Consider the following 22,147-nt stretch of genomic DNA (forward strand, 5'->3'; position numbering starts at 1 on the left):
TTAGAAAAAATTATTAATAATAGAATCATTCAATATCTAGAAAAAAATAAGTTATTGTCGAAAACCCAGTTTGGTTTTAGATCTAATTTGTAAACCGGCGATGCAGTACATGAGCTAACAGATTACTTGGTCCAGGAACTGGATAAAGGAAACCAGACAATAGGAATATTTCTTGATCTTGCCAAAGCATTTGATACAGTTTCCATTCCCATACTTCTGCAGAAACTCGAAAAACTAGGTTTTAGAGGTACTCAGCTCATGCTACTTACAGACTACCTAAACGAACGTGAGCAATGCGTAAAAATCAATGACGTTATTAGCGCAGATATGAAAACTACACATTATGGAATTCCACAAGGAAGTTGCTTATCCAGCACTCTATTTTTAGTGTATATAAATGACCTTTGCAATCTAAAAATGCAGAATGGAAAAATCATCTCCTACGCTGATGACACTGCCCTACTTTTTTCCGCGAAATCAACACAGGAAGTCTATGAGTATGCACAACGTGGTTTTCAGAAGGCCACTCAATGGCTACAACGTCACGTACTAACTCTCAACTCAGCTAAAACTAATTATATAAAATTTAACATGCGCAAAAATAACCTCGACACAAATAATTACAAACTATACGCCCATTACAACTGTACAAGCCTTGAAATCAACCGATGCACGTGTCCTGAAATAGCTATTACAAAAAACACTAAATATTTGGGTATTATAATCGATGAAACTCTCTCTTTCAAAGACCACGTCGAAAAATTGTGCAGTAGAGTGCGCAAGCTGATATATGTTTTCAAAAAACTACGAACAGTCGCGTCAACTCAACTAATCAAACAAGTTTATTATGCGATATGTCAGTCGGTGATCACATACTGTATTTCCTCTTGGGGCGGACTAGCTAAAACTACTCTTCTCAACCTAGAAAGAGCCCAGAGAGCCGTTCTAAAGGTAGCTACTTTCCGCCCATTCCTCTTCCCATAACAGCACGCCGCAACCCCGTACAACACTGAACATACTAACAAGAGGCGCAAAGATATTGTTTGTCAACAAAACATTCATAGGAAATATGCCTTTTCTATGAGATTTTTCATCGCTCTAGGTCCTTTTTTATATAACAAGCTTAATGCAATTTTAGATTTATACTCACTTAGCTACACGAAGTGTAAGGAAACTCTCCGAAAAGCCCTCCAAAATATGACGTACGAAGACACAGAGAATCTACTATTAGTTATAAAATGAATATATAGATAGGTAATAGGTAGGTCTAAACACACATTGAGATAAATAAGATTATTAATATATTATGTATAACAATGGTATTGATCTGCTAAAGCAAATAATAATGTAAATAGTTATATTATATAAATAACTTAAGTAGTGAAATGAATAAATGATAAATAAATACATTTTGTAAGTGAACATTAAAATTGAATTAAATTAAGTTTGAACCTTGTTTTGCCGTACCTCTCGCCTGAAACACAGGATTTCCCTAGTTCGGGCAAATGTAAATCATCGATAATTTTAAGTATTTGTTGGATGTAATGTAAATATGCAATACTTGTTTTCAATAAAAATTATGTTTATGTTTATATGTTTATGTTTATACTTTTAGTCAAGTTACTTACCATAATTTCGGCCAAGTCTAATGTAGTAAGAAGTTTGGGCGGGCCTGTCAGTTCTTCGCCGGTTGGGCTGAATACTTGGATTTTAGGCTTGGAGCCCGATACTGACACGGTGACTTCATCTAGCGAGCTGTCCACTGGGATCTGGCAATATAAATAAGTAGGTTGGTACTTAATAGGTCTTTTTTATTAGGGTTCCGTAGTCAACTAGGAACCCTTATAGTTTCGCCATGTCTGTCTGTCTGTCCGTCCGTCCGTCCGTCCGTCCGCGGATAATCTCAGTAACCGTTAGCACTAGAAAGCTGAAATTTGGTACCAATATGTATATCAATCACGCCAACAAAGTGCAAAAATAAAAAATGGAAAAAAATGTTTTATTAGGGTACCCCCCCTACATGTAAAGTGGGGGCTGATATTTTTTTCATTCCAACCCCGACGTGTGATATATTGTTGGATAGGTATTTAAAAATGAATAAGAGTTTACTAAGATCGTTTTTTGATAATATTAATATTTTCGGAAATAATCGCTCCTAAAGGAAAAAAAAGTGCGTCCCCCCCCTCTAACTTTTGAACCATATGTTTAAAAAATATGAAAAAAATCACAAAAGTAGAACTTTATAAGCACTTTCTAGGAAAATTGTTTTGAACTTGATAGGTTGAGTAGTTTTCGAGAAAAATACGGAAAACTACGGAACCCTACACTGAGCGTGGCCCGACACGCTCTTGGCCGGTTTATACATCATCAGTTATAGTGATCTGCATTAATTTATGTGAGTACTAGCATTTGCCCGCGGCTTCGCACGCGTTAGAAATGGACAAAAAGTAGCCTATGTCACTCTCCATCCCTTCAACTATCTCCACTTAAAAAATTACGTCAATCCGTCGTTCCGCTTTGCCGTAAAAGACGGACAAATAAACAGACACACACACTTTCCCATTTATAATATTAGTATGGATATTGTGTAAATATTATGTAAATCATATTGTGTGATATTGAGCAACATTTATTACGGTAAAAAAGCTAAGTAATTACTTGTCTTGTGCGTACTTAGGAAAAAATAGACTTAGAATAACATTCCTCACTTAATATTTCGTAAACCTTACGTGGAATAACAAATTGTTCCATATTTAGAACACTTCATATATTTATCATGTTTCTTACCTCTCGAGTATAGTTGTATCCAGCTGGGTTAGTTACTGTGCCCAAGTTAACCGATCTGGATTTTATTGAACTTCTTACAAAATCTAAAACCTGAAAACAATATTACGTGGAAGTCTAAAAATGTTTAGGAAAGGAAATCCAATAAATATACTATGCTCGAAAATAATACACTGAGAATTTCACGGTCTTTGTGAATTGACTCACGGCATACTTGTCGAAAGTAATCGTTTTTCATGTACAGTCGACTACAAAGAAATGTATCCACTTTTTCACCTTATTACAATGCAAAAAAGTGGATACATCTCTTTTCACCACACCAACTGGTAAAAGCTTACTTTGCTATTCGAAAACAGATAGCAAAATTGCATTTTATCCACAAGAGTGCAAAGTAATTTCATACAAATTTTAACTTGATGTCTTAAGCTGGCTGGTAGAATTTACCTATAAATGATGATTTTGAATCATAAATATTCTATATATTGATGGATTTCATTTAATTTGATGTTTTATAGTTAGTATGTTGTTCGTATTGGTGTGGTGAAAAATGTTGTGTTTCACTCGGTGGCAAAGTTTGTTTAACCTTCGTGCCTTGAAACCCTCGCAACGCTCAAGATTCCACTTTTTGAACCACTCGCTACGCTCGCGGTTCACTATTGGAATCTTTCGCTTGCTCGGGTATCAATATTGGCACGTGCGGTTAAACAACAACTTTGCCCCCTTGTAAAACAAATAACTATTGTAGTCGACTGTACCTGTCAGAATTATAGAGTAGCGGTTACCGAAGCATTTGGATGCCTGCAACTCTACATTTTTTTTTTTCAAGATCCTATTGTTACAGACAGTCAGCAAGTAAGTAGTTTACTCCACGACCAAAGACACTATATTTGTTGATAAGGCACAGCGGGGTAAATCTCGAGGGGGGCAAATATAACTGGTCCATTTTTTCCATGTTTTACATTGTTTGCATTATTCAATAGACTGTCCACCGGTTATATATGGTTGGCCTGAGGGGTTACCATGAAGTGCTAAAGCCGTTCAGTTTAGGTTGAGAGAAAGGGACGAAGCTATAGCAGTTCATAGCTCCGTCCCTCTCTTTCAACCTAAACTGAACGGCTTTAGCACTTCATGGTAACCCCCCTGTTCAGTTGATACATGTAGAACTCAACATCATAGTGTAATAATGGAAAAAATGGATCAGTTACAATTGCCCCCAGTCGAGATTTGCCCCGCTGTACCTTTCCTATTTTATACATTTATAATTGTTGTACATAGCTGTTTGATAAATTAATAATTTGGAATTTGGAAAGCGTTTATAGGTCGATACGAGTACTATATATAACCTTAGGTAATGGCATAAATTAAATATAACAAGATCATACCATCCCATACATTAAAATGCGACCGCCTAAGACCGCGCTTACACTCCACCACACATAGTTGGCGCCACAAAAAATGCCTTGTTGCCACCAATTATTTGTAGATTGGCATTAAGTGTCAATTCCGAGCCGTAAATCTATGTCAAAAGTGACACTTAACGCCATCTACAAGTATAATCGAAAGCTACAGGACATTTTTTTTGTGGCGCCATCTATGTGTGGTGGAGTGTAAGCGCGGTCTTAGGCGGTCTCATTTTAATGTATGGGATGGTATGATCTTGTTATATTTAATTTATGGTAATGGTCAAATTGCTCAAAAATGACTACCTTGTGAACATTAGTCTTCTTCAAATAAAACACTTGGCCTGAGCTGGCGGCGGCGATCTGCGGGTACACGAGGTAAGAGGGCTTTGTTAGATCATCGCAGTGGCCCGTCAGTACAAACACTACCTGAAAAACCATTGTGAAATGTATCATTCTTATTTAGAATGTAGATATGACAGACAATCGGACAAAATGGGTTTTACTGTAAATATTTTGATGGTAAGATCGTAAGTAACATCACAGTAATCATCATCCTCCTTGCGTTACCCCGGCATTTTCCACGGCTTGGGACCCTGGGGTCCGCTTTGACAACTAATCCCAGTTTTACGAAAGCGACTGCCTGACCTTCCAACCTGAAGGGTAACTAAGACCTTATTGGAATTAGTCCGGTTTCCTCACGATGTTTTCCTTCACCGAAAAGCGACTGGCAAACATCAAGTAACATCACACTAATGTAGGTAGGTATATAAATACTCGTATACCTATATTTATCCGGTTATAAGTTATACACCTCCGTTTTAACAATGGTCCTTCGAACCGGATAAGTCGAAATACACCTTCACTTGTGAATGCATACACAAAGTACCTACTTTGGTCGACTGTGATTCAAAGCTGTTACAGCTATGCCAACTATGAGCCAGATACTCCATCCATTGCCACAGTATACTTAAATTGAAATTTATTCTTTCCTGAATTTGCTTCCTCTGTACCAAATCTAGTACCATTCCAACTAGTCTGTGGTTATGGGCAGTGTCATCGTTTACCACTTATACGAGACTTTGGTCGACTGACGTTCAAAGCAAGTTGGAGGCCGGTTAGACTCTTCTCTAACGATTTTGCCACAGTATACTTTAATATCTTTGCACTCTTACCTGAGTCTGCTTCCTCTGTACGAGATCCAGCACTTTTCCAACTAGTCTGTGGTCATAGGCAGTAGCATCAGTAAACACATACACGAAGTATTTTGGTCGACTGACATTCAAAGCAAGTTGGAGGCCGGTTAGACTCTTCTCTAACGATTTTGCCACAGTATATTTTAATATCTTTGCACTCTTACCTGACTCTGCTTCCTCTGTACGAGATCCAGCACTTTTCCAACTAGTCTGTGGTCATAGGCAGTAGCATCAGTAAACACATACACGAAGTATTTTGGTCGACTGACGTTCAAAGCAAGTTGGAGGCCGGTTAGACTCTTCTCTAACGATTTTGCCACAGTATACTTTAATATCTTTGCACTCTTACCTGACTCTGCTTCCTCTGTACGAGATCCAGCACTTTTCCAACTAGTCTGTGGTCATGGGCAGTAGCATCAGTAAACACATACACGAAGTATTTTGGTCGACTGACGTTCAAAGCAAGTTGGAGGCCGGTTAGACTCTTCTCTAACGATTTTGCCACAGTATACTTTAATACCCTTGCACTCTTACCTGACTCTGCTTCCTCTGTACGAGATCCAGCACTTTTCCAACTAGTCTGTGGTCATAGGCAGTAGCATCAGTAAACACATACACGAAGTATTTTGGTCGACTGACGTTCAAAGCAAGTTGGAGGCCGGTTAGACTCTTCTCTAACGATTTTGCCACAGTATACTTTAATACCCTTGCACTCTTACCTGACTCTGCTTCCTCTGTGCCAAATCTAGTACCTTACCAACTAGTCTGTGGTTATGGGCAGTGTCATCGTTTACCACTTATACGAGACTTTGGTCGACTGACGTTCAAAGCAAGTTGGAGGCCGGTTAGACTCTTCTCTAACGATTTTGCCACAGTATACTTTAATATCTTTGCACTCTTACCTGACTCTGCTTCCTCTGTACGAGATCCAGCACTTTTCCAACTAGTCTGTGGTCATGGGCAGTAGCGTCAGTAAACACATACACGAAGGATTTTGGTCGACTGACGTTCAAGGCCAGTTGGAGGCCGGTTAGACTCTTCTCTGGACAATCTCCGCCGCCGTATACTCTAACGATGTTTAGGCATCGTGGAATATGGTTTTGTTGTGGGTCACTGTTGCTGGGCCGACACCTAATGGAAATATATTGCTTTACTGTGATAATGTAAGTATAAGGTAGTCAGGTAAGTTTCTTTGGGTTCGGGTGGGTGAGTAGATTAGATATGTCTATATCCTGTCACACAAGGAACTACAAAATTGTCATGTACTTGCTGATTATATGAAAAACATTGATGATCATATCAAGGGGCATTTTTATTTCAGTAAGCCTGCTTTATATTAAGACATTTTAAAATCATTAGCTGCATTCTTAACTTTTTTATCTTTGGACAGAACAAAATAAATATTTGACCCACCGTTAATATTTCGTGTTTTATTTTACAGACAATAAAATCATGGACTTTCCCAGGTCAAATAGTTATATTTCCTTGGTCTTATCGTTATTTATTGGGGCCAAATTGGATCATGGCCACAATGTGTTATTATGTTATGCTTCCGGATGGATAAGTTCGTTTGTATCAGTTTATTAATATTAATAATATTATGGTACCTCCTTTCAATTTTAGAGATTAAATAATAGGAACTTATGTATAGCATGACTTTTTCAAAAGACGGCCATGATTTGTGTCCATCGGCAATCCTTATTACATGGATATAAAGTCTACCGATGGTTAGTTAAGGGTGTTACTGTTTGTACGTGTACCTCGAACCTAAAGCTCAATACGGCAAAAAAGTAAAGGCGTTTACTATATGCTATATTGTCACTTACATTATGATACTGTAAATACCTAAATACATACTTAGATACCTATTACCGCAGTAAAAGAATGTGAATTAAATTTCTTCGAAATTAAAGGGCTTGCTGTGTATTTGAAATTTGTCTGACTTACCAGGATCATGAAATAGTTATTTGTTATACAAGGGGGCAAAGTTGTATTTTAACGCCGAGTGTGGAATTGAAAAACGAGCAAGTGAAAGGATTCTATAGTTGAACCACGAGCGAAGCGAGTGGTTCGAGAATAGAATCCTGAACTTGCGAGTTTTTTAACACACGAGAAGTAAAATACATTTGCACCCGAGTGTAACACAAAACTTTTCCCCTAACTATAGCGAAGAAACTACAACGCAAAAAATGCGTTTATCACTGCTTCCAGTAGTTCCACAGGTGGTAAATCATCTTTATTACTAGACTCACCTACTTTTATCAATTTTAAAGCAGTTAATTTGACTTTATTCAAGGTCAAAGTACTTTACCCACTAGTGGATAAAATGCGTTTTTACCCGCTGGTATTAAAAGACAAAACACGTGTTTCCGAGCTAGTAAGGGGAAAAGGCACAAACACAAAATCGGCAATAATGTTGCTCTCTTCCAAAGCAGTGTTCAAAATCATCTCTGCGCCCTCTCGTAACTGTTTCAAATCATTATACATAGACCCCGTGGTGTCGAACACAAACACTAAACTACTTTTTTCATCGTCAACACTTTGAGTAAGGGATAGGGCTATATTTGATAGTAGTGAAATTAGCACTATTTTGTACATAGTGATTAAGACACGACGGTACGGTCATTCGATTAGTTGTGGACTATTTTATCTCGTTTACGCGTGTTATAAATGTTACATCAATTGATGAGGTTTAGATAATAATATTATTAGTTTAATTTATGTTAAGTAACAGTAGTTCGTCAGTACCGAAGCGAACACGGCCACATTTTCACGTAGGCACAAAAACAGCCAGTATAAATAAAATCGTTATCTTCATATGTATTTTTACCTTGTAACTGTTATTTTATTTGGCTCCTCTCAAGTTGACCTCAATATCTACATTGCCATGTCATACAATACAATAGCTTTCAAGTAGGTACAAAAAGTTTAGATTTTATCAATTTTTATTTCTATAAAACTTCAAATTATGTTTATTTAAATTTAGATGTGATTTTAGACTCTGTCAAAGAGATTAAGCAGGGTCAGGCAAGTTAGGATCGTATTTTTAAGGTCTAGCGGAGTTTACATATATCCCAAAACAAATCAATTCAATCAAACAAATTAAATATGATATTTTAACTTAACGAATTTAGCAAAATATGCCCCAATTAGGTAGGTATAGGAATATCTTAAGTGCCCCTTGACCTCTTAATCGATTGAGGTTGGCCGAAATCACTATTCCAGGAAATTATTGGATCATTTTTAGGGTTCCGTAGTCAACTAGGAACCCTTATAGTTTCGCCATGTCTGTCTGTCCGTCCGTCCGTCCGCGGATAATCTCAGTAACCGTTAGCACTAGAAAGCTGAAATTTGGTACCAATATGTATATCAATCACGCCAACAAAGTGCAAAAATAAAAAATGGAAAAAAATGTTTTATTAGGGTACCCCCCCTACATGTAAAGTGGGGGCTGATATTTTTTTTCATTTCAACCCCAACGTGTGATATATTGTTGGATAGGTATTTAAAAATGAATAAGGGTTTACTAAGATCGTTTTTTGATAATATTAATATTTTCGGAAATAATCGCTGACGCTCCTAAAGGAAAAAAAAGTGCGTCCCCCCCCCTCTAACTTTTGAACCATATGTTTAAAAAATATGAAAAAAATCACAAAAGTAGAACTTTATATAGACTTTCTAGGAAAATTGTTTTGAACTTGATAGGTTCAGTAGTTTTTGAGAAAAATACGGAAAACTACGGAACCCTACACTGAGCGTGGCCCGACACGCTCTTGGCCGTTTTTTGAACAATTCATACACTTTGTTACAAATAAATAAGGTTGATTTGAGATCATTGGAGAATATTGTAAACCTTTTTTTTGTCTTAATAAATATTTAAAATTAAAGAGATACTGTTTGTAATAAAAATAAAACTATTCTCAATAGAACTTATTAAAAATAAAATCTTTATTTAAAAATTCACACTTCACATTTCTATAGAAGACAATTGCTTTAACTTACACTAGGAGATAACAAACTAAATACCTACAAATATTGCTCGAAATTGTTCTTAATAAATAATACATACCGCCTGCACCTAAAATGTTTCATGCCGGGTGTACACACTCGTCGAGAGACCCAAAGACAGAAAGAGAAGGATGTGATGTGTTGTTTGTCTACATCCTCGTCTTGCTCAATGTGATTTATAAAGGACATATGCCAATTTTTGGAAATTATGATTTAAAAGCCCGGATAGGCAAAAAAATTTTTTTTTTTAATGTTTTACCTAAATTGTGATACAAAGGAAAATCTACCCAATTTATTAAAAAAAATGATTTAAATTTCAATGGCTCTAACTGTATATGGTGGGCAGGACGAGGACATACTGGTCCTTTCTCGCCTGTGTTACTGGTGTTAGCATTCGCACTATTTATCTTCTGCCTAAGCACATGACACTTGTGACTCGTCCGTAGACAAAAACATATAGAGGTGTGCAAGATTTGTTTCAATTTTCTTTGTGTGCCATTACAGATTCGATTTTGTATTTAGTGAGAATTGCGACTATGTGCATGTTTCTCAACGCAATAAAATGCAAAGTATTTAAATAAATAAATAATAAATATTATAGGACATTCTTACACAGATTGACTGAGGCCCACGGTAAGCTCAAGAAGGCTTGTGTTGTGGGTACTCAGACAACGATATATATAATATATAAATACTTATATACATAGAAAACATCCATGACTCAGGAACAAATATCTGTGCTCATCACACAAATAAATGCCCTTACCGGGATTCGAACCCGGGACCGCGGCGCAGCAGGCAGGGTCACTACCAACTGCACCAGACCGGTCGTCAAAATTTGTACTGTAAGACTACGGATAGGAGGGACTCCCTTCAAACTTGCCGACTCTCGGCGAGAAATTCTCGACGTGTGTGTACTCCCGGCATTAGATGACATCAGTTCATAGGTGGCAAGTGCATTTATTTATAATGAATACTCTAAAGGTGCGTACAGAATGAAGCATTTCTGTATCGTTATGTACTGAGGTTATAATTTACATTACTAAGTACAGTACCTACATTAGCTAAATATATTGTGATTTTCCTTAAAGGTAAATTCATCTAAGTATACGTATTCAAATCATTTAAAAAATTGATCTAACGTCTCATTACATTCCTTGCTTTATCACAATACATGTCTATATTTTTATCATTTTTTTGCGATATAAATAAAAAGTTCAAATATACAGGAAATGCTCCCGTTTGTATGCACCTTACTATTACAAGACAACATTACATGGTCAAAAATGATCATAGAATATGAATATAGCTATTTGAAGAAAGAAAATCAAATAAAAGGTTATATATTACGGGTTACGGGCGTTTTCTTATTATATCGAAAAGCATTCATTTAAAATAAGTAATTCTACGACTATTTCTGACCAAGCTTCTAGAGATCTTAAAATACTTATTTGTCTTTATAATTTGAGCAAGGCAAATAGTCAAATCTATATCTAAAGAAAAAAATAATCCAAATTCCATTGCAAATAAGTCATACATATTAAGCGAATTAAAGATGTCCAAATAAATTTTATATTAAATCTGAAAATAATGTCTATTTTTTTATTGTTATTATTCGGTGGTCGAGTCGTTATTGCGTTTCGTTCTTAAACAAATATATTTTTGATTCGATTTTTAACGAAAATATCTTGTAATAGTGAAAACCCGATCTAGACTAATTACTAAACGAATTTCAACAAATTCATCAATTATGCTTCATAAAAATCGAATCAAAAACATTAGAATATTGTTCTCCTTAAGGCACGCACTCACTTTTTTCGGTTTGAAGTTTCATACTGTAAGTAGCATACTAAAATCCAAATCGCACGTGAATAGCGGCCTTAAGGCACGTCGTCAGAACGAAACGCAACCACGCATACATTACATCATACAAGATATGTTAGTCGTCATATATAACGTTTCTAGCTTTGGCAAGTGAGTAAAATATGTAAATTAAGACATAATTTGTACTTGCGTTTCGCAATTCTCTCGTCATGGGGTCAGAATATGAAATAAACACACACATACACGATACATACATTAATTTTAGACTACGTATGACGTACGTAGTTTATTTTCGAGACGATAGATGGAGATGGTACTAGAAAAATGTTGATATCGCTAAAAACAAAATAGCCAGTCGTGTTTTTGTCATATCGTGAGTCACTTTCGCACTTACATACTTGTTAGATCGTGACAGACATGGTGACAAATGATAGACGGCCGTCCATCTTAGCCCTACATACCCATATTTATATTTATCCACTATATATTTCTCTCTAATACACATAAACAAATTATGTGTAAAGAAAGTCCATGACGTTATAATATTTCATAAGTTACATTATATATGAATATTGAATTAGACATACTGGCCGTCAAGTTTTTACCGTCGATATAATACAGTCAGTAGAACATGAATAAGAACAAAAAATATATAAAATCAGCTGTAATGTTGACAGATTAAAAGCTACTATTGATTTGTTAATATTATTCTAAATTGATAAGTTCTTTCTACATGTCAAGTAGCCGTCTAAACATGACTTGCAATGTCATAAATAAGATCCAATTTCAAAATACTTTTTTTTAAATTTTGCAATATCTTCACATCTTCAGTACACATCCCCACAGGATCTATAATTTTTCTAAAACAGTGGATGGGGCAACACTCCCACGCGTCCGTCTTAATAATAATTATTCTATACCTCACTCTTGGCACCGAGTTGAAATGCAACGTGTTTTAGAACCTGTCATAAAGTGTCTGTGGAAATGGTGATTATTGTAAATTTCATAACACATTTCATTTTGAAATGTAATATAAAATTAATTACCTTAGAATGAAATTCATACTTTAATGTAAATTGTCTAAATAAATCAAATCTATATGTCGTAAGTATGTTACACTATATGTACGTAAAGCAGGGGTCGACAAACATGTTAACTTATTTAGCGGAGTCCTTTATCTGCAAAAATACTCATTTCTATACGTTTTTTATGCGCACAGAGCTGGAAATCGACAAGTACGTTTAAAGAAATGGTTAGGCTTTCCTGCCGGAGGCAGATTTGTTTAAGTATGTTGAGAAGGTTGTATCCACAGACTATAGTAATATATAAGGTGGTACTAACGGATGTTAGACGGCGTTGTCGACGGGCTTCGGCCGGTCGTTCTTCTGGTACACTAGCACGTTCGCACTCACTTCGCCTTCCGGGAACTAAAATAAAAGAAAATCAAGTTCACTTTATGAATGAATTGCCACAAGAAATAATGCAATGATGATCACTTTTGTTCCATAAACGCATAGTAAATAAGAAAGTGGTTGACTGCTTTGTATTCCCTGCGCCACCAAGTCTAAGTGTCTGACAGATTTAAGTCTTAACTATGATCAAATGTCATTTTCACTTACGTGTATGGGGCAGTTCATAAATCTGTCGATATCCAGCCAGCAAACTCTCAACCCTGCCCTTCAGCAGGTCAAACTGTACTACGAAGGCAGGGGGTTGCCTGCTGTTGTATTCCCTGCGCCACTAAGCCTATCTGTCAGAATACAGTCCTAAACGTGTTTAAATATAGCTATAACATACCTGTGTATGGGGCAGTTCATAAATCTGTCGATATCCAGCCAGCAAACTCTCCACTCTGCCCTTCAGCACGTCAAACAGTACCACGAAGGTAGGCTGTTGCCTGCTGTTGTATTCCCTGTGCCACCAAGCCAAGTATCTGTCAGAATGTCTCTTAAACATGTTCAAATATAGTTATAACATACCTGTGTATGGGGCAGTTCATAAATCTGTCGATATCCAGCCAGCAAACTCTCCACTCTGCCCTTCAGCACGTCAAACAGTACCACGAAGGTAGGCCGTTGCCTGCTGTTGTATTCTCTACGCCACCAAGCCAAGTATCTGTCAGAATGTCTCTTAAACATGTTCAAATATAGTTATAACATACCTGTGTATGGGGCAGTTCATAAATCTGTCGATATCCAGCCAGCAAACTCTCCACTCTGCCCTTCAGCACGTCAAACAGTACCACGAAGGTAGGCCGTTGCCTGCTGTTGTATTCTCTACGCCACCAAGCCAAGTATCTGTCAGAATGTCTCTTAAACATGTTCAAATATAGTTATAACATACCTGTGTATGGGGCAGTTCATAAATCTGTCGATATCCAGCCAGCAAACTCTCCACTCTGCCCTTCAGCACGACAAACAGTACTAAGAATGTAGGTCTCGACGCCGGGCGACAGGTTGCTGCCATTTTTTGCGACCTTTCGCGCGCCTTCGAGTTAATCGACCATTCTTTGCTCCTTGAAAAACTATCCAGGTACGGTGTCGGAGGTCAATTTCACAACACCATACGCTCCTTTTTAAATAACCGCAAGCAGAGTACGTGTGTTATGAGCTCAAAATCAAATTTAGAAAATATAGGTAATTTGGCTGTACCCCAGGGTTCAACAATGGGAAATGTCCTATTTTTGATCTTGGTGAACGATATCTCATCCGCCAGTTCTGATTCCGAGTTCATAACATATGCCGACGACACATGTATCCTGGTGAGCGCAGACAACCTTCAAACTTTAAATACTAAGGTTCAAAGTGCTATGCAAAATATCTCTGAATGGTTTGCTGCAAACGGAATGCTCCTCAATTTGGAAAAAACTAACATCTTACATTTTCAACTTAGGCATAACGTTAACAACAAACTAGATAACATAAAGCTTAAAGACATCGAGGTTCCACAAGTTAATGAGGTGAAGTACCTAGGCTTCGTCCTGGACTCCGGTCTCACATGGGGCCCTCACATTGACCGTATGTGCGATAAACTGTCGTCTGCATGTTATGCGCTTTCCAGAATAGCTCCGACCTTGTCACATGACAATGTGTTAAAGGCATACTATGGATATTTTCACTCTGTTCTTATCATGGGTGCCGACTTGTGGGCGACGGCGGCCGACCGCGAAAGGCCTTTCAAATTGCAGAAACGCGCTGTCCGCATCATTAGCAGGAAGTCGTATGATCATCCCGCAAAAAGTTTATTTACAAAACTCAAGATACTTACTCTTCCGAGTGTTTACATATTAACCGCATGTAAGTATGTTAGGACCAATCTGAATCAATACGCTACCCACTCGCAGGCCCGTAGAAATAACCGCTTAATTCCCCCGCGTTGCAGGCTCGCAAGGGCCCGTAAGTCACTGGCGATCCTAGGCGTGAAATTATATAACTTGCTGCCTGACAATATAAAACAAGAAAAAAGCGACAAAAAGTTTGACCGAAGTCTTAAATCAATGTTAACCGACTTAGCTTGCTACAGCATTGACGAATTTGTTGAACTGTGCACTAATCGTTAGGTACCTACTCACTTTATCTCATGTAATAAATTCAATAATTGTATTTTTTTTTAATATATCATAATAATTGACATTAATGTTAACTTAGACTACGCTGTACCACTATTTATTTGTCTAAATATGTAGGTATGTAACCTTGAATTTATAATAATGAATTGTAAACTTTTTTGACGTGTAAAACATTGACTTTTATCAATAAATGTCTTGTATCTTGTATCTTGGTGGTTGAGTTGCCTGCTGTTGTAATCCCTGCACCACTAAGCCTGTGTCTCATACTTAAGTTTTAAGTATAATAAGTAATTTTAACGTACCTGTGTATGGGACAGTTCATAAATCTGTCGATATCCAGCCAGCAAATTCTCAACCCTTCCTTTCAGCACGTCAAAAAGCACTACAAACGAAGGCGGTTGCCTGCTGTTGTATTCCCTGTGCCACCAAGCCTTAAGTATCTATCAGACTGAAGTCTTAATCATGGTCAAATGGCATTTTAACGTACCTGTGTATGGGGCAGTTCATAAATCTGTCGATATCCAGCCAGCAAACTCTCAACCCTGCCCTTCAGAACATCGAATAGCACGACGAATGTAGGCGGTTGCCTGCTGTTGTACTCCCTGCGCCACCAGGCCTGCGGGTTGTGGAAGAAGGCTTCGGCCTCGTAGGTGTCGCCGGTCTTGCCGATGGGCGGGTCGCAGTTCAGGTAGCGGGTTGTGATGTTGACGTGGAGGTGGCTGCAAAACGGCATAGATGAAGCGATTGACTGACAGAAAATGTGTTATAGGCGAGACGATTAAAAACATCTAATAAGTCCGTCAATTAGATTATCAAAAAATATTAGACACGTATTTTTGGACGATCTAACTGACGGACTAAACAGAATGATTTTTTTTTATATAGTCGTCATCCCTATTTTTAGGGCATAAAGCTGAGTTTAGACCATTTTTCATTGGAGACATCGAAAATTGATGAAAAATGGCATACAGGGTGCGAGAAAAGGGGCATTTTTGACAAACTTTTTTTTTACTCCAATCGATCTTATTCCTATCCAGAATCAAAAGCTTGTATGGGGCCAAAAAAAATATTTTCCGCTATCAAAATACACCCTGTATAAAAATTGTATAGCATCTAGGTAAGATGAGACTCGAGGTCTAGTGTTGTTCATTGAATAAAGTGTAGTTTTACCTGTATAGGGGCGTGGAGTGGCAAGGCATCATGAAGAGTACAGACGAGCGGTTGTTGGGCAGGGACTCTCTAAGTAAAGGCATGACTTTAAGGGTGCCGCTCTGGTGCACGATTCCGAAGTATAGCGCGGGCACGGCATTCCCAATGAGAATGGCTAAGGCGACGATGTAGAGTTGCCATCTGGAAAACGAAAACGGAAAATTGAAATTGAAATTTTTTATTTCAGGTCTATCGACCCATATTTTTGTTAATAATACATTTAGCTTAAAACTAGGTTATTTATTATAGATTAGGCACATACAATTTTACACTAGAATACAATAGAATAATTAAAATAAAGAATAAAGTACATTTTTTATTAAATTATACATCAGATTAAAATTTTAAAAACTTAAAACATTTTGATTCATATAAAATTATAAAATAAAATAAAATTAGAACAATTAACAGTCACATTAAAATTCACATTAACATTGTATTTATTTCCATTTCCATTCATATTTAAATTTCATTTATTTGATATACTGCTTGCTTGACTTGCCCGATCCAATAGTTTTGAATTGGACAGTCAAACCTGCCTGCAATCAAGTTCAGAATGCTGTTGTGGCTATTTCTTAAATGACTCAACAGAGATGCCATTTTAAATGTGGTCTTCAACTATTCCAGTTTTTTTACACTATTTTGAACAGCTGACCGAAGGCCGCCATCTTGCCCTACAAATTTGCCCGGGCGAGGCAAACGTGCGCGCATGAGCACGGATGTTTTTCTACTGCCTCGCGAGGCGTGCGGCCTGTGTGTAAACGGCTATTGACGCAAAACATAATCTTTTTATGGGGATGGTCATGAGCTGGCAAATGTATTCGACTGGCATTGAGTAGTAAAGATTTTTAATGGTTTTCTGTGATAAATACATGTACTGTACATTTCGTACAAAAACTAATTTGGTTTGGTTAGTGGCAGTTGTAATGATATAGTTGTCTGAAACAAAACTTACTTCTTGGCTTTCCTACTCCACGGCACGATGACGTCTTGGGCCAAATACAGCAGGATCGGCAGTAGCGGCAGGACGAACCTGAACTCCTTGTGAGCGATGAAACTGTAATAAATAATTATTGATTTATTCAACTGATTGATTAGCCGTGACTTGCCGTAGGCAGGTTGCTCAACCGAGCAAAATGCAAGCGGCAGGTTGCTCGGCCGAGCAAAATGCAAGCGGCAGGTTGCTCGGCCGAGCAAAATGCAAGCGGCAGGTTGCTCGGCCGAGCAAAATGCAAGCGGCAGGTTGCTCGGCCGAGCAAAATGCACGCGGCATGTTGCTCGGCCGAGCAAAATGCACACGGCAGGTTGCTCGGCCGAGCAGCCCTTGAGTTGCAGGCGTCTATAGGTTACGGTGACCGCTTTCCATCAGGCGGGCCGTATACCTGTTTGCCACCGACGTGGTATTAAAAAAAAAGCCTCGCGACGTGCCTCGCTCTGTGTGATTATTAATTCATTTAAGTGATTACTGATTATTATAATGGTGGTACTTTTACTGATATGCCTAGAACAGCGGTTCGAAATGTGAAACAGAGAGAGTAAAGCTGGTATTTTGTGGGGGTGATAAATGCATCAAAATTAACAAAAATAACAATGGCTCATAAGAAATAATAACCATTATGGAGAGGTAAAATTAAGTTTCCCAGTTAGTCAAAGGGACTCTATGCTCATTATAATAAGGTAAACTTTACCTGTATAGCGCTACATGTAGGGCAACAGCAGTCAGAAGAAGCAGTCCAGTCTTGTTCTCTCTCGGGTGACGGAGGATGGAATATACTGCCAGTAGAACAGGGATCACGTTGATGCCAAGGACTGCTGGGAGGCCTTGAGACAGGTACCAGTGCCTGGAAGTAAGAAAACGTAGTGAATTATTTGGATTAAATCATTAGCTTTCTGTCGAATTTTATTTATTTCATAAATATGTGAATTTGGTCAATAATATAAATAAATATTATAGGACATTCTTACACAGGCCCATGGTAAGCTCAAGAAGACTTGTGTTGTGGGTACTCAGACAACGATATATATAATACTAGCTTTTGCCCGCGGTTTTGCTCGCGTTAGAAAGAGACACAGCCTATGTCACTCTCCATCCCTTCAACTTATCTACACTTAAAAAATCACGTCAATACGTCGCTCCGTTTTGCCATGAAAGACGGACAAACAAACAGACACACACACTTTCCCATTTATAATATTATAGTTTGGATATACATATAAATATCGAAAACATCCACGATTCAGGAACAAATATCTGTGCTCATCACACAAATAAATGCCCTTATCGGCATTTGAACCTGGGACTGCAGCGTAGCAGGCACGGTTACAACCGACTGCGCCAGACTGGTAGTCAGAAATAATCTACATTTACATTGAAATACTTAATAATAAAGCTTATTCTAAACACAAATCAAATCTAACAATTAACTTAGTAAAACTTACAACTAAATGTAAGCTAACACAAACAAACGTTATATTATAAATAAAAAACCGGCCAAGAGCGTGTCGGGCCACGCTCAGTGTAGGGTTCCGTAGTTTTCCTTATTTTTATGAAAAACTACTAAACCTATCAAGTTCAAAACAATTTTCCTACAAAGTCTTTATAAAGTTCTACTTTTGTGATTTTTTTCATATTTTTTAAAGATCAAAGTTAGAGGGGGGGGCGCACTTTTTTTTTCCTTTAGGAGCGATTATTTCCGAAAATATTAATATTATCAAAAAACAATCTTAGTAAACCCTTATTCATTTTTAAATACCTATCCAACAATATATCACACGTTGGGGTTGGAATGAAAAAAAATATCAGCCCCCACTTTACATGTAGGGGGGGTACCCTAATAAAACATTTTTTTCTATTTTTTATTTTTGCACTTTGTTGGCGTGATTGATATGCATATTGGTACCAAATTTCAGCTTTGTAGTGCTTACGGTTACTGAGATTATCCGCGGACGGACGGACGGACGGACGGACAGACAGACATGGCGAAACTATAAGGGTTCCTAGTTGACTACGGAACCCTAAAAACTTACGCCAATTCATTCGCCTACTGTAAACCCACCAAAATGCTGGCGACATTTCCCCTCTGAATTGCCAACCCTATCCCCTGGGCAAAGAAAGAGCCGGCCCTGGTGCCGTAGCCGAACCGAATGGCATTTCTGCGACGCGAAACGAAAACGAAACACCGCGAAAGGTAGTCTGGTTCTGTCACGTCAGTACGCAAGAGCTATAGAAATAGATATCTACGAGCGTTTCGTGAGCGTTTGTGCCATTCGGCTGCGTACGCGTTCTATCGAGCCGATTTCATTAAATCGTGTATCGAGTACGGCTATGTTTAAAAAAATCACATTTTTCAAAATATGGCTCTTACGCATAGAGATAAAATATTGAAGAACCGATGTCCGTTGTTCTTATAATTTTATCTATATTGCAAATTTAGGAAATTTCAACTCAAAACTTGTCAAAAATCGATGAAAACCGGAGCCCATTAATAGTATTTATCTGAAATATGAGTTACCAAGGATGCTGTCCGTAGAATGAGGCGATGTCGTGCAGCACGTTGAAGCGGAAGAACTCCCAGGGGGTGACGAGCAGGCCGCCGTGGCAGTAGGAGTCGAGCGCCACCAGCGGGCCGGCGGTCGCCAGCCTGAAACGATGCTCTTCGTAGAACAACTCTTTTTATGACAGAGGGAACTAAAAATATTTATAAAAACGTGGACTGCTCTATTAATAAATAATGAATAAATAAATATTTGGGTACACCTTACACAGATCAACCTAGCCCCAAACTAAGCAAATCTTGTACTATGGGTGCTAGGCGACGATATACTTACTTAAATAGATAAATACATACTTATAGACATAGAAAACATCCACAATACAAATTTTTGACAGACACTGTTGACTCCTAATATCAAGTATCAGTACTGATAATTTACGCTATTTGACGCATGATTGTCGCTAGATGGCACTACAAATAACCCGCATTTACTGATGTACAGTACCGGTCAAAAATTTGAGTTCATCCTTTGATTTCGGTACAAATGAGTACTTTTGTACGATAATTATCTTCGGTTTGGTAGTCGAAATATGTTTTCAACTTATATTTATTGTTTTGTGGAGATTTGTTTTACTAGTTAGACACAATTCACGTACCTTTCTTTCACTAAAATCTAATAAACATAACGGCAAAATGCTAGTTATATTTATGGCCTTGCCTTTGCCACTAATTGAGACACATCTTTACACGAAACACAGTTTTAGCCAGATAATATAGGCCAAATAATTATTTAGCCTATAAGATTTGAGGGAAACAGATGTTAAAAAAATATAAATTGTTTACGAAACAAATTTTGACGTCTGAACTACAAAAAACTATCTCTCTAAAGCAGTCAATTGTACTGAAAACAAGGAGTGAACTTAAATTTTTGACCGGTACTGTATGAAGTTACAACTCTTCCCTTACTTGTGTTGCTTAACTTCAAACCTGGGTAAATCCATTCTGGTTGAATATGTACAAAATATAATATGATCTGAAAGATAATCAACCTTACAGCAGAATGGATTTACCCAGTTTTGAAGTTAAGCGACACACTTATTCCTCTATGGTCATAGGATAACACTGATGCTACCTATAGCCATGTGTTGATGGTATAACTTACGCTATAGGGATGTATGTGCGGGCTAGCAACCGGAGACGGCCTTGGTTGGTGGTGAACAGGTTGTAGGCTCCGAGCACAACCCACAGCGCTGCTGAAGTCGGTCGGAGGAACACACTGATGCAGGCTAACCATAACCATGTGTTGTTTTCTGAAATAATATAATTGTGTTGGACCGTATCCTTGTCACTGCTTTCCACTGAAGTAGTATAAAAAAAAATGTGTTAAGTATATAAATCCATAATACAATAGACTTTAAGAAATAGTGGTTTTATTAAGATAATGCAATTCACCAATGCCATATCAGGGCATATAAAGCTCAGTAGCATATTGTATTTATATCTATCACAGTAAATAGGAGCAATTGTGGGCCTTTATGTCTATTACAGAATATTAAAACTGTCCTAACAAGTAGTAGAGCGGCAGCATTTTCCATAGCTGTGTAAGCCAATAGTAGGAGTCGATTTTATTATCTTTAAAGAAACATGACAATATAGCCCTGAGGGCCCTGACCTTAGTTTGTACAATGAAGTCAACAAACCTTATTTGCATTGCAAATTTAAAAATCTTGTAATTGTTGACTAAGTAGCACTTTCTATTCAACACAAATGTTCCAGTACACTTGTTAACAACGAAACAAAGAATAAGCAAAGAGCTTAAAAAATAAGGATTAGATTACAGAAGCACGCACGCACCTTTTCATAGTAGCCCAATCTTCCATCCTTGAACGGGAACTTCGATAAGGCAATAGCCACCAGCGCAGTCTCCACGGTCTGCAGCAGAGTGCGGCCGGACGTGTAGAACCAGAACCAAGACGTCAGGATCAGGAATAGGGACCATTTGCGGCCACCGGTCCATTTATAGAAACTATAGTCTGCTGCGGAGCTTAGCAATGCTTGGAGGATGCGGGGTAAAATGACCTGAAATTAAGGTAGAATTGAAACCATTTTTTTTAAATAATAGCTCTGGTGCATAACTAAAGATCTTTTGTTGTTTTTATAGCAGGTAGCTCATAATTTTGGAACTACTAATAAATAACACAAACTGGCAGTGACAAGGTTTAAAATGGTAGAAATTCATGGTGATTCTTAAAGTTGCTTATCTAATCAAAATAATGCGTTATCAGTAAAAAACAAACACTCACCACAGCCTCGGGATAATCCAGTCCAGTATACTTCAAAATTGTATACAATGCCGCCACAACACTAGGATACAGGTAGCTCCTTATCCCCTTCTGCCATTCCCACGTCAGCGCTCCATACCCAAACGCTTGCTTATGTGCCACTTCCAGGGTCTGCCAGTACTCGTCCGGCACGTACCACGTCTGCACCAGGAACACCGACAGGATCCTCACGAAAACTATAGCGCAGACCACCTGCGAGGGCCTCAGACCCTTAGCACTGAAGGGCAGAGCCATTCTCCCGCCTAAAAGATAGAGGTTACATGTGATATGCTATAAATAGACGGCTGTAATGTGCTCGATTCTTAATATAATTCCACTATAT

The 22,147-nt window shown here is 37.9% G+C and overlaps 1 protein-coding gene across 1 annotated transcript in view; it reads right to left on the reverse strand.

Moving 5' to 3' along the window:
* The window catches only part of LOC125235795, a 41,768-nt gene that overhangs the window by 19,314 nt on the left and 307 nt on the right, over positions 1-22,147 (reverse strand). Inside the window, exons 2-14 of the mRNA XM_048142382.1 lie at positions 21,787-22,067; positions 21,339-21,562; positions 20,646-20,795; positions 19,502-19,630; positions 17,678-17,830; positions 16,945-17,046; positions 15,951-16,130; positions 15,268-15,499; positions 12,581-12,639; positions 6,283-6,511; positions 4,491-4,613; positions 2,788-2,877; positions 1,629-1,769 (exon numbers count right to left, since the gene is read on the reverse strand). Of these exons, the coding sequence (XP_047998339.1) occupies positions 1,629-1,769; positions 2,788-2,877; positions 4,491-4,613; positions 6,283-6,511; positions 12,581-12,639; positions 15,268-15,499; positions 15,951-16,130; positions 16,945-17,046; positions 17,678-17,830; positions 19,502-19,630; positions 20,646-20,795; positions 21,339-21,562; positions 21,787-22,059 (2,085 nt within the window). The 5' untranslated portion in view covers positions 22,060-22,067. The remainder of the gene's footprint in view (positions 1-1,628; positions 1,770-2,787; positions 2,878-4,490; positions 4,614-6,282; positions 6,512-12,580; positions 12,640-15,267; positions 15,500-15,950; positions 16,131-16,944; positions 17,047-17,677; positions 17,831-19,501; positions 19,631-20,645; positions 20,796-21,338; positions 21,563-21,786; positions 22,068-22,147) is intronic.

This window comes from Leguminivora glycinivorella, chromosome 18, assembly GCF_023078275.1.
Source record: "Leguminivora glycinivorella isolate SPB_JAAS2020 chromosome 18, LegGlyc_1.1, whole genome shotgun sequence".
Classification (NCBI taxonomy): Eukaryota; Metazoa; Arthropoda; class Insecta; order Lepidoptera; family Tortricidae; genus Leguminivora; species Leguminivora glycinivorella.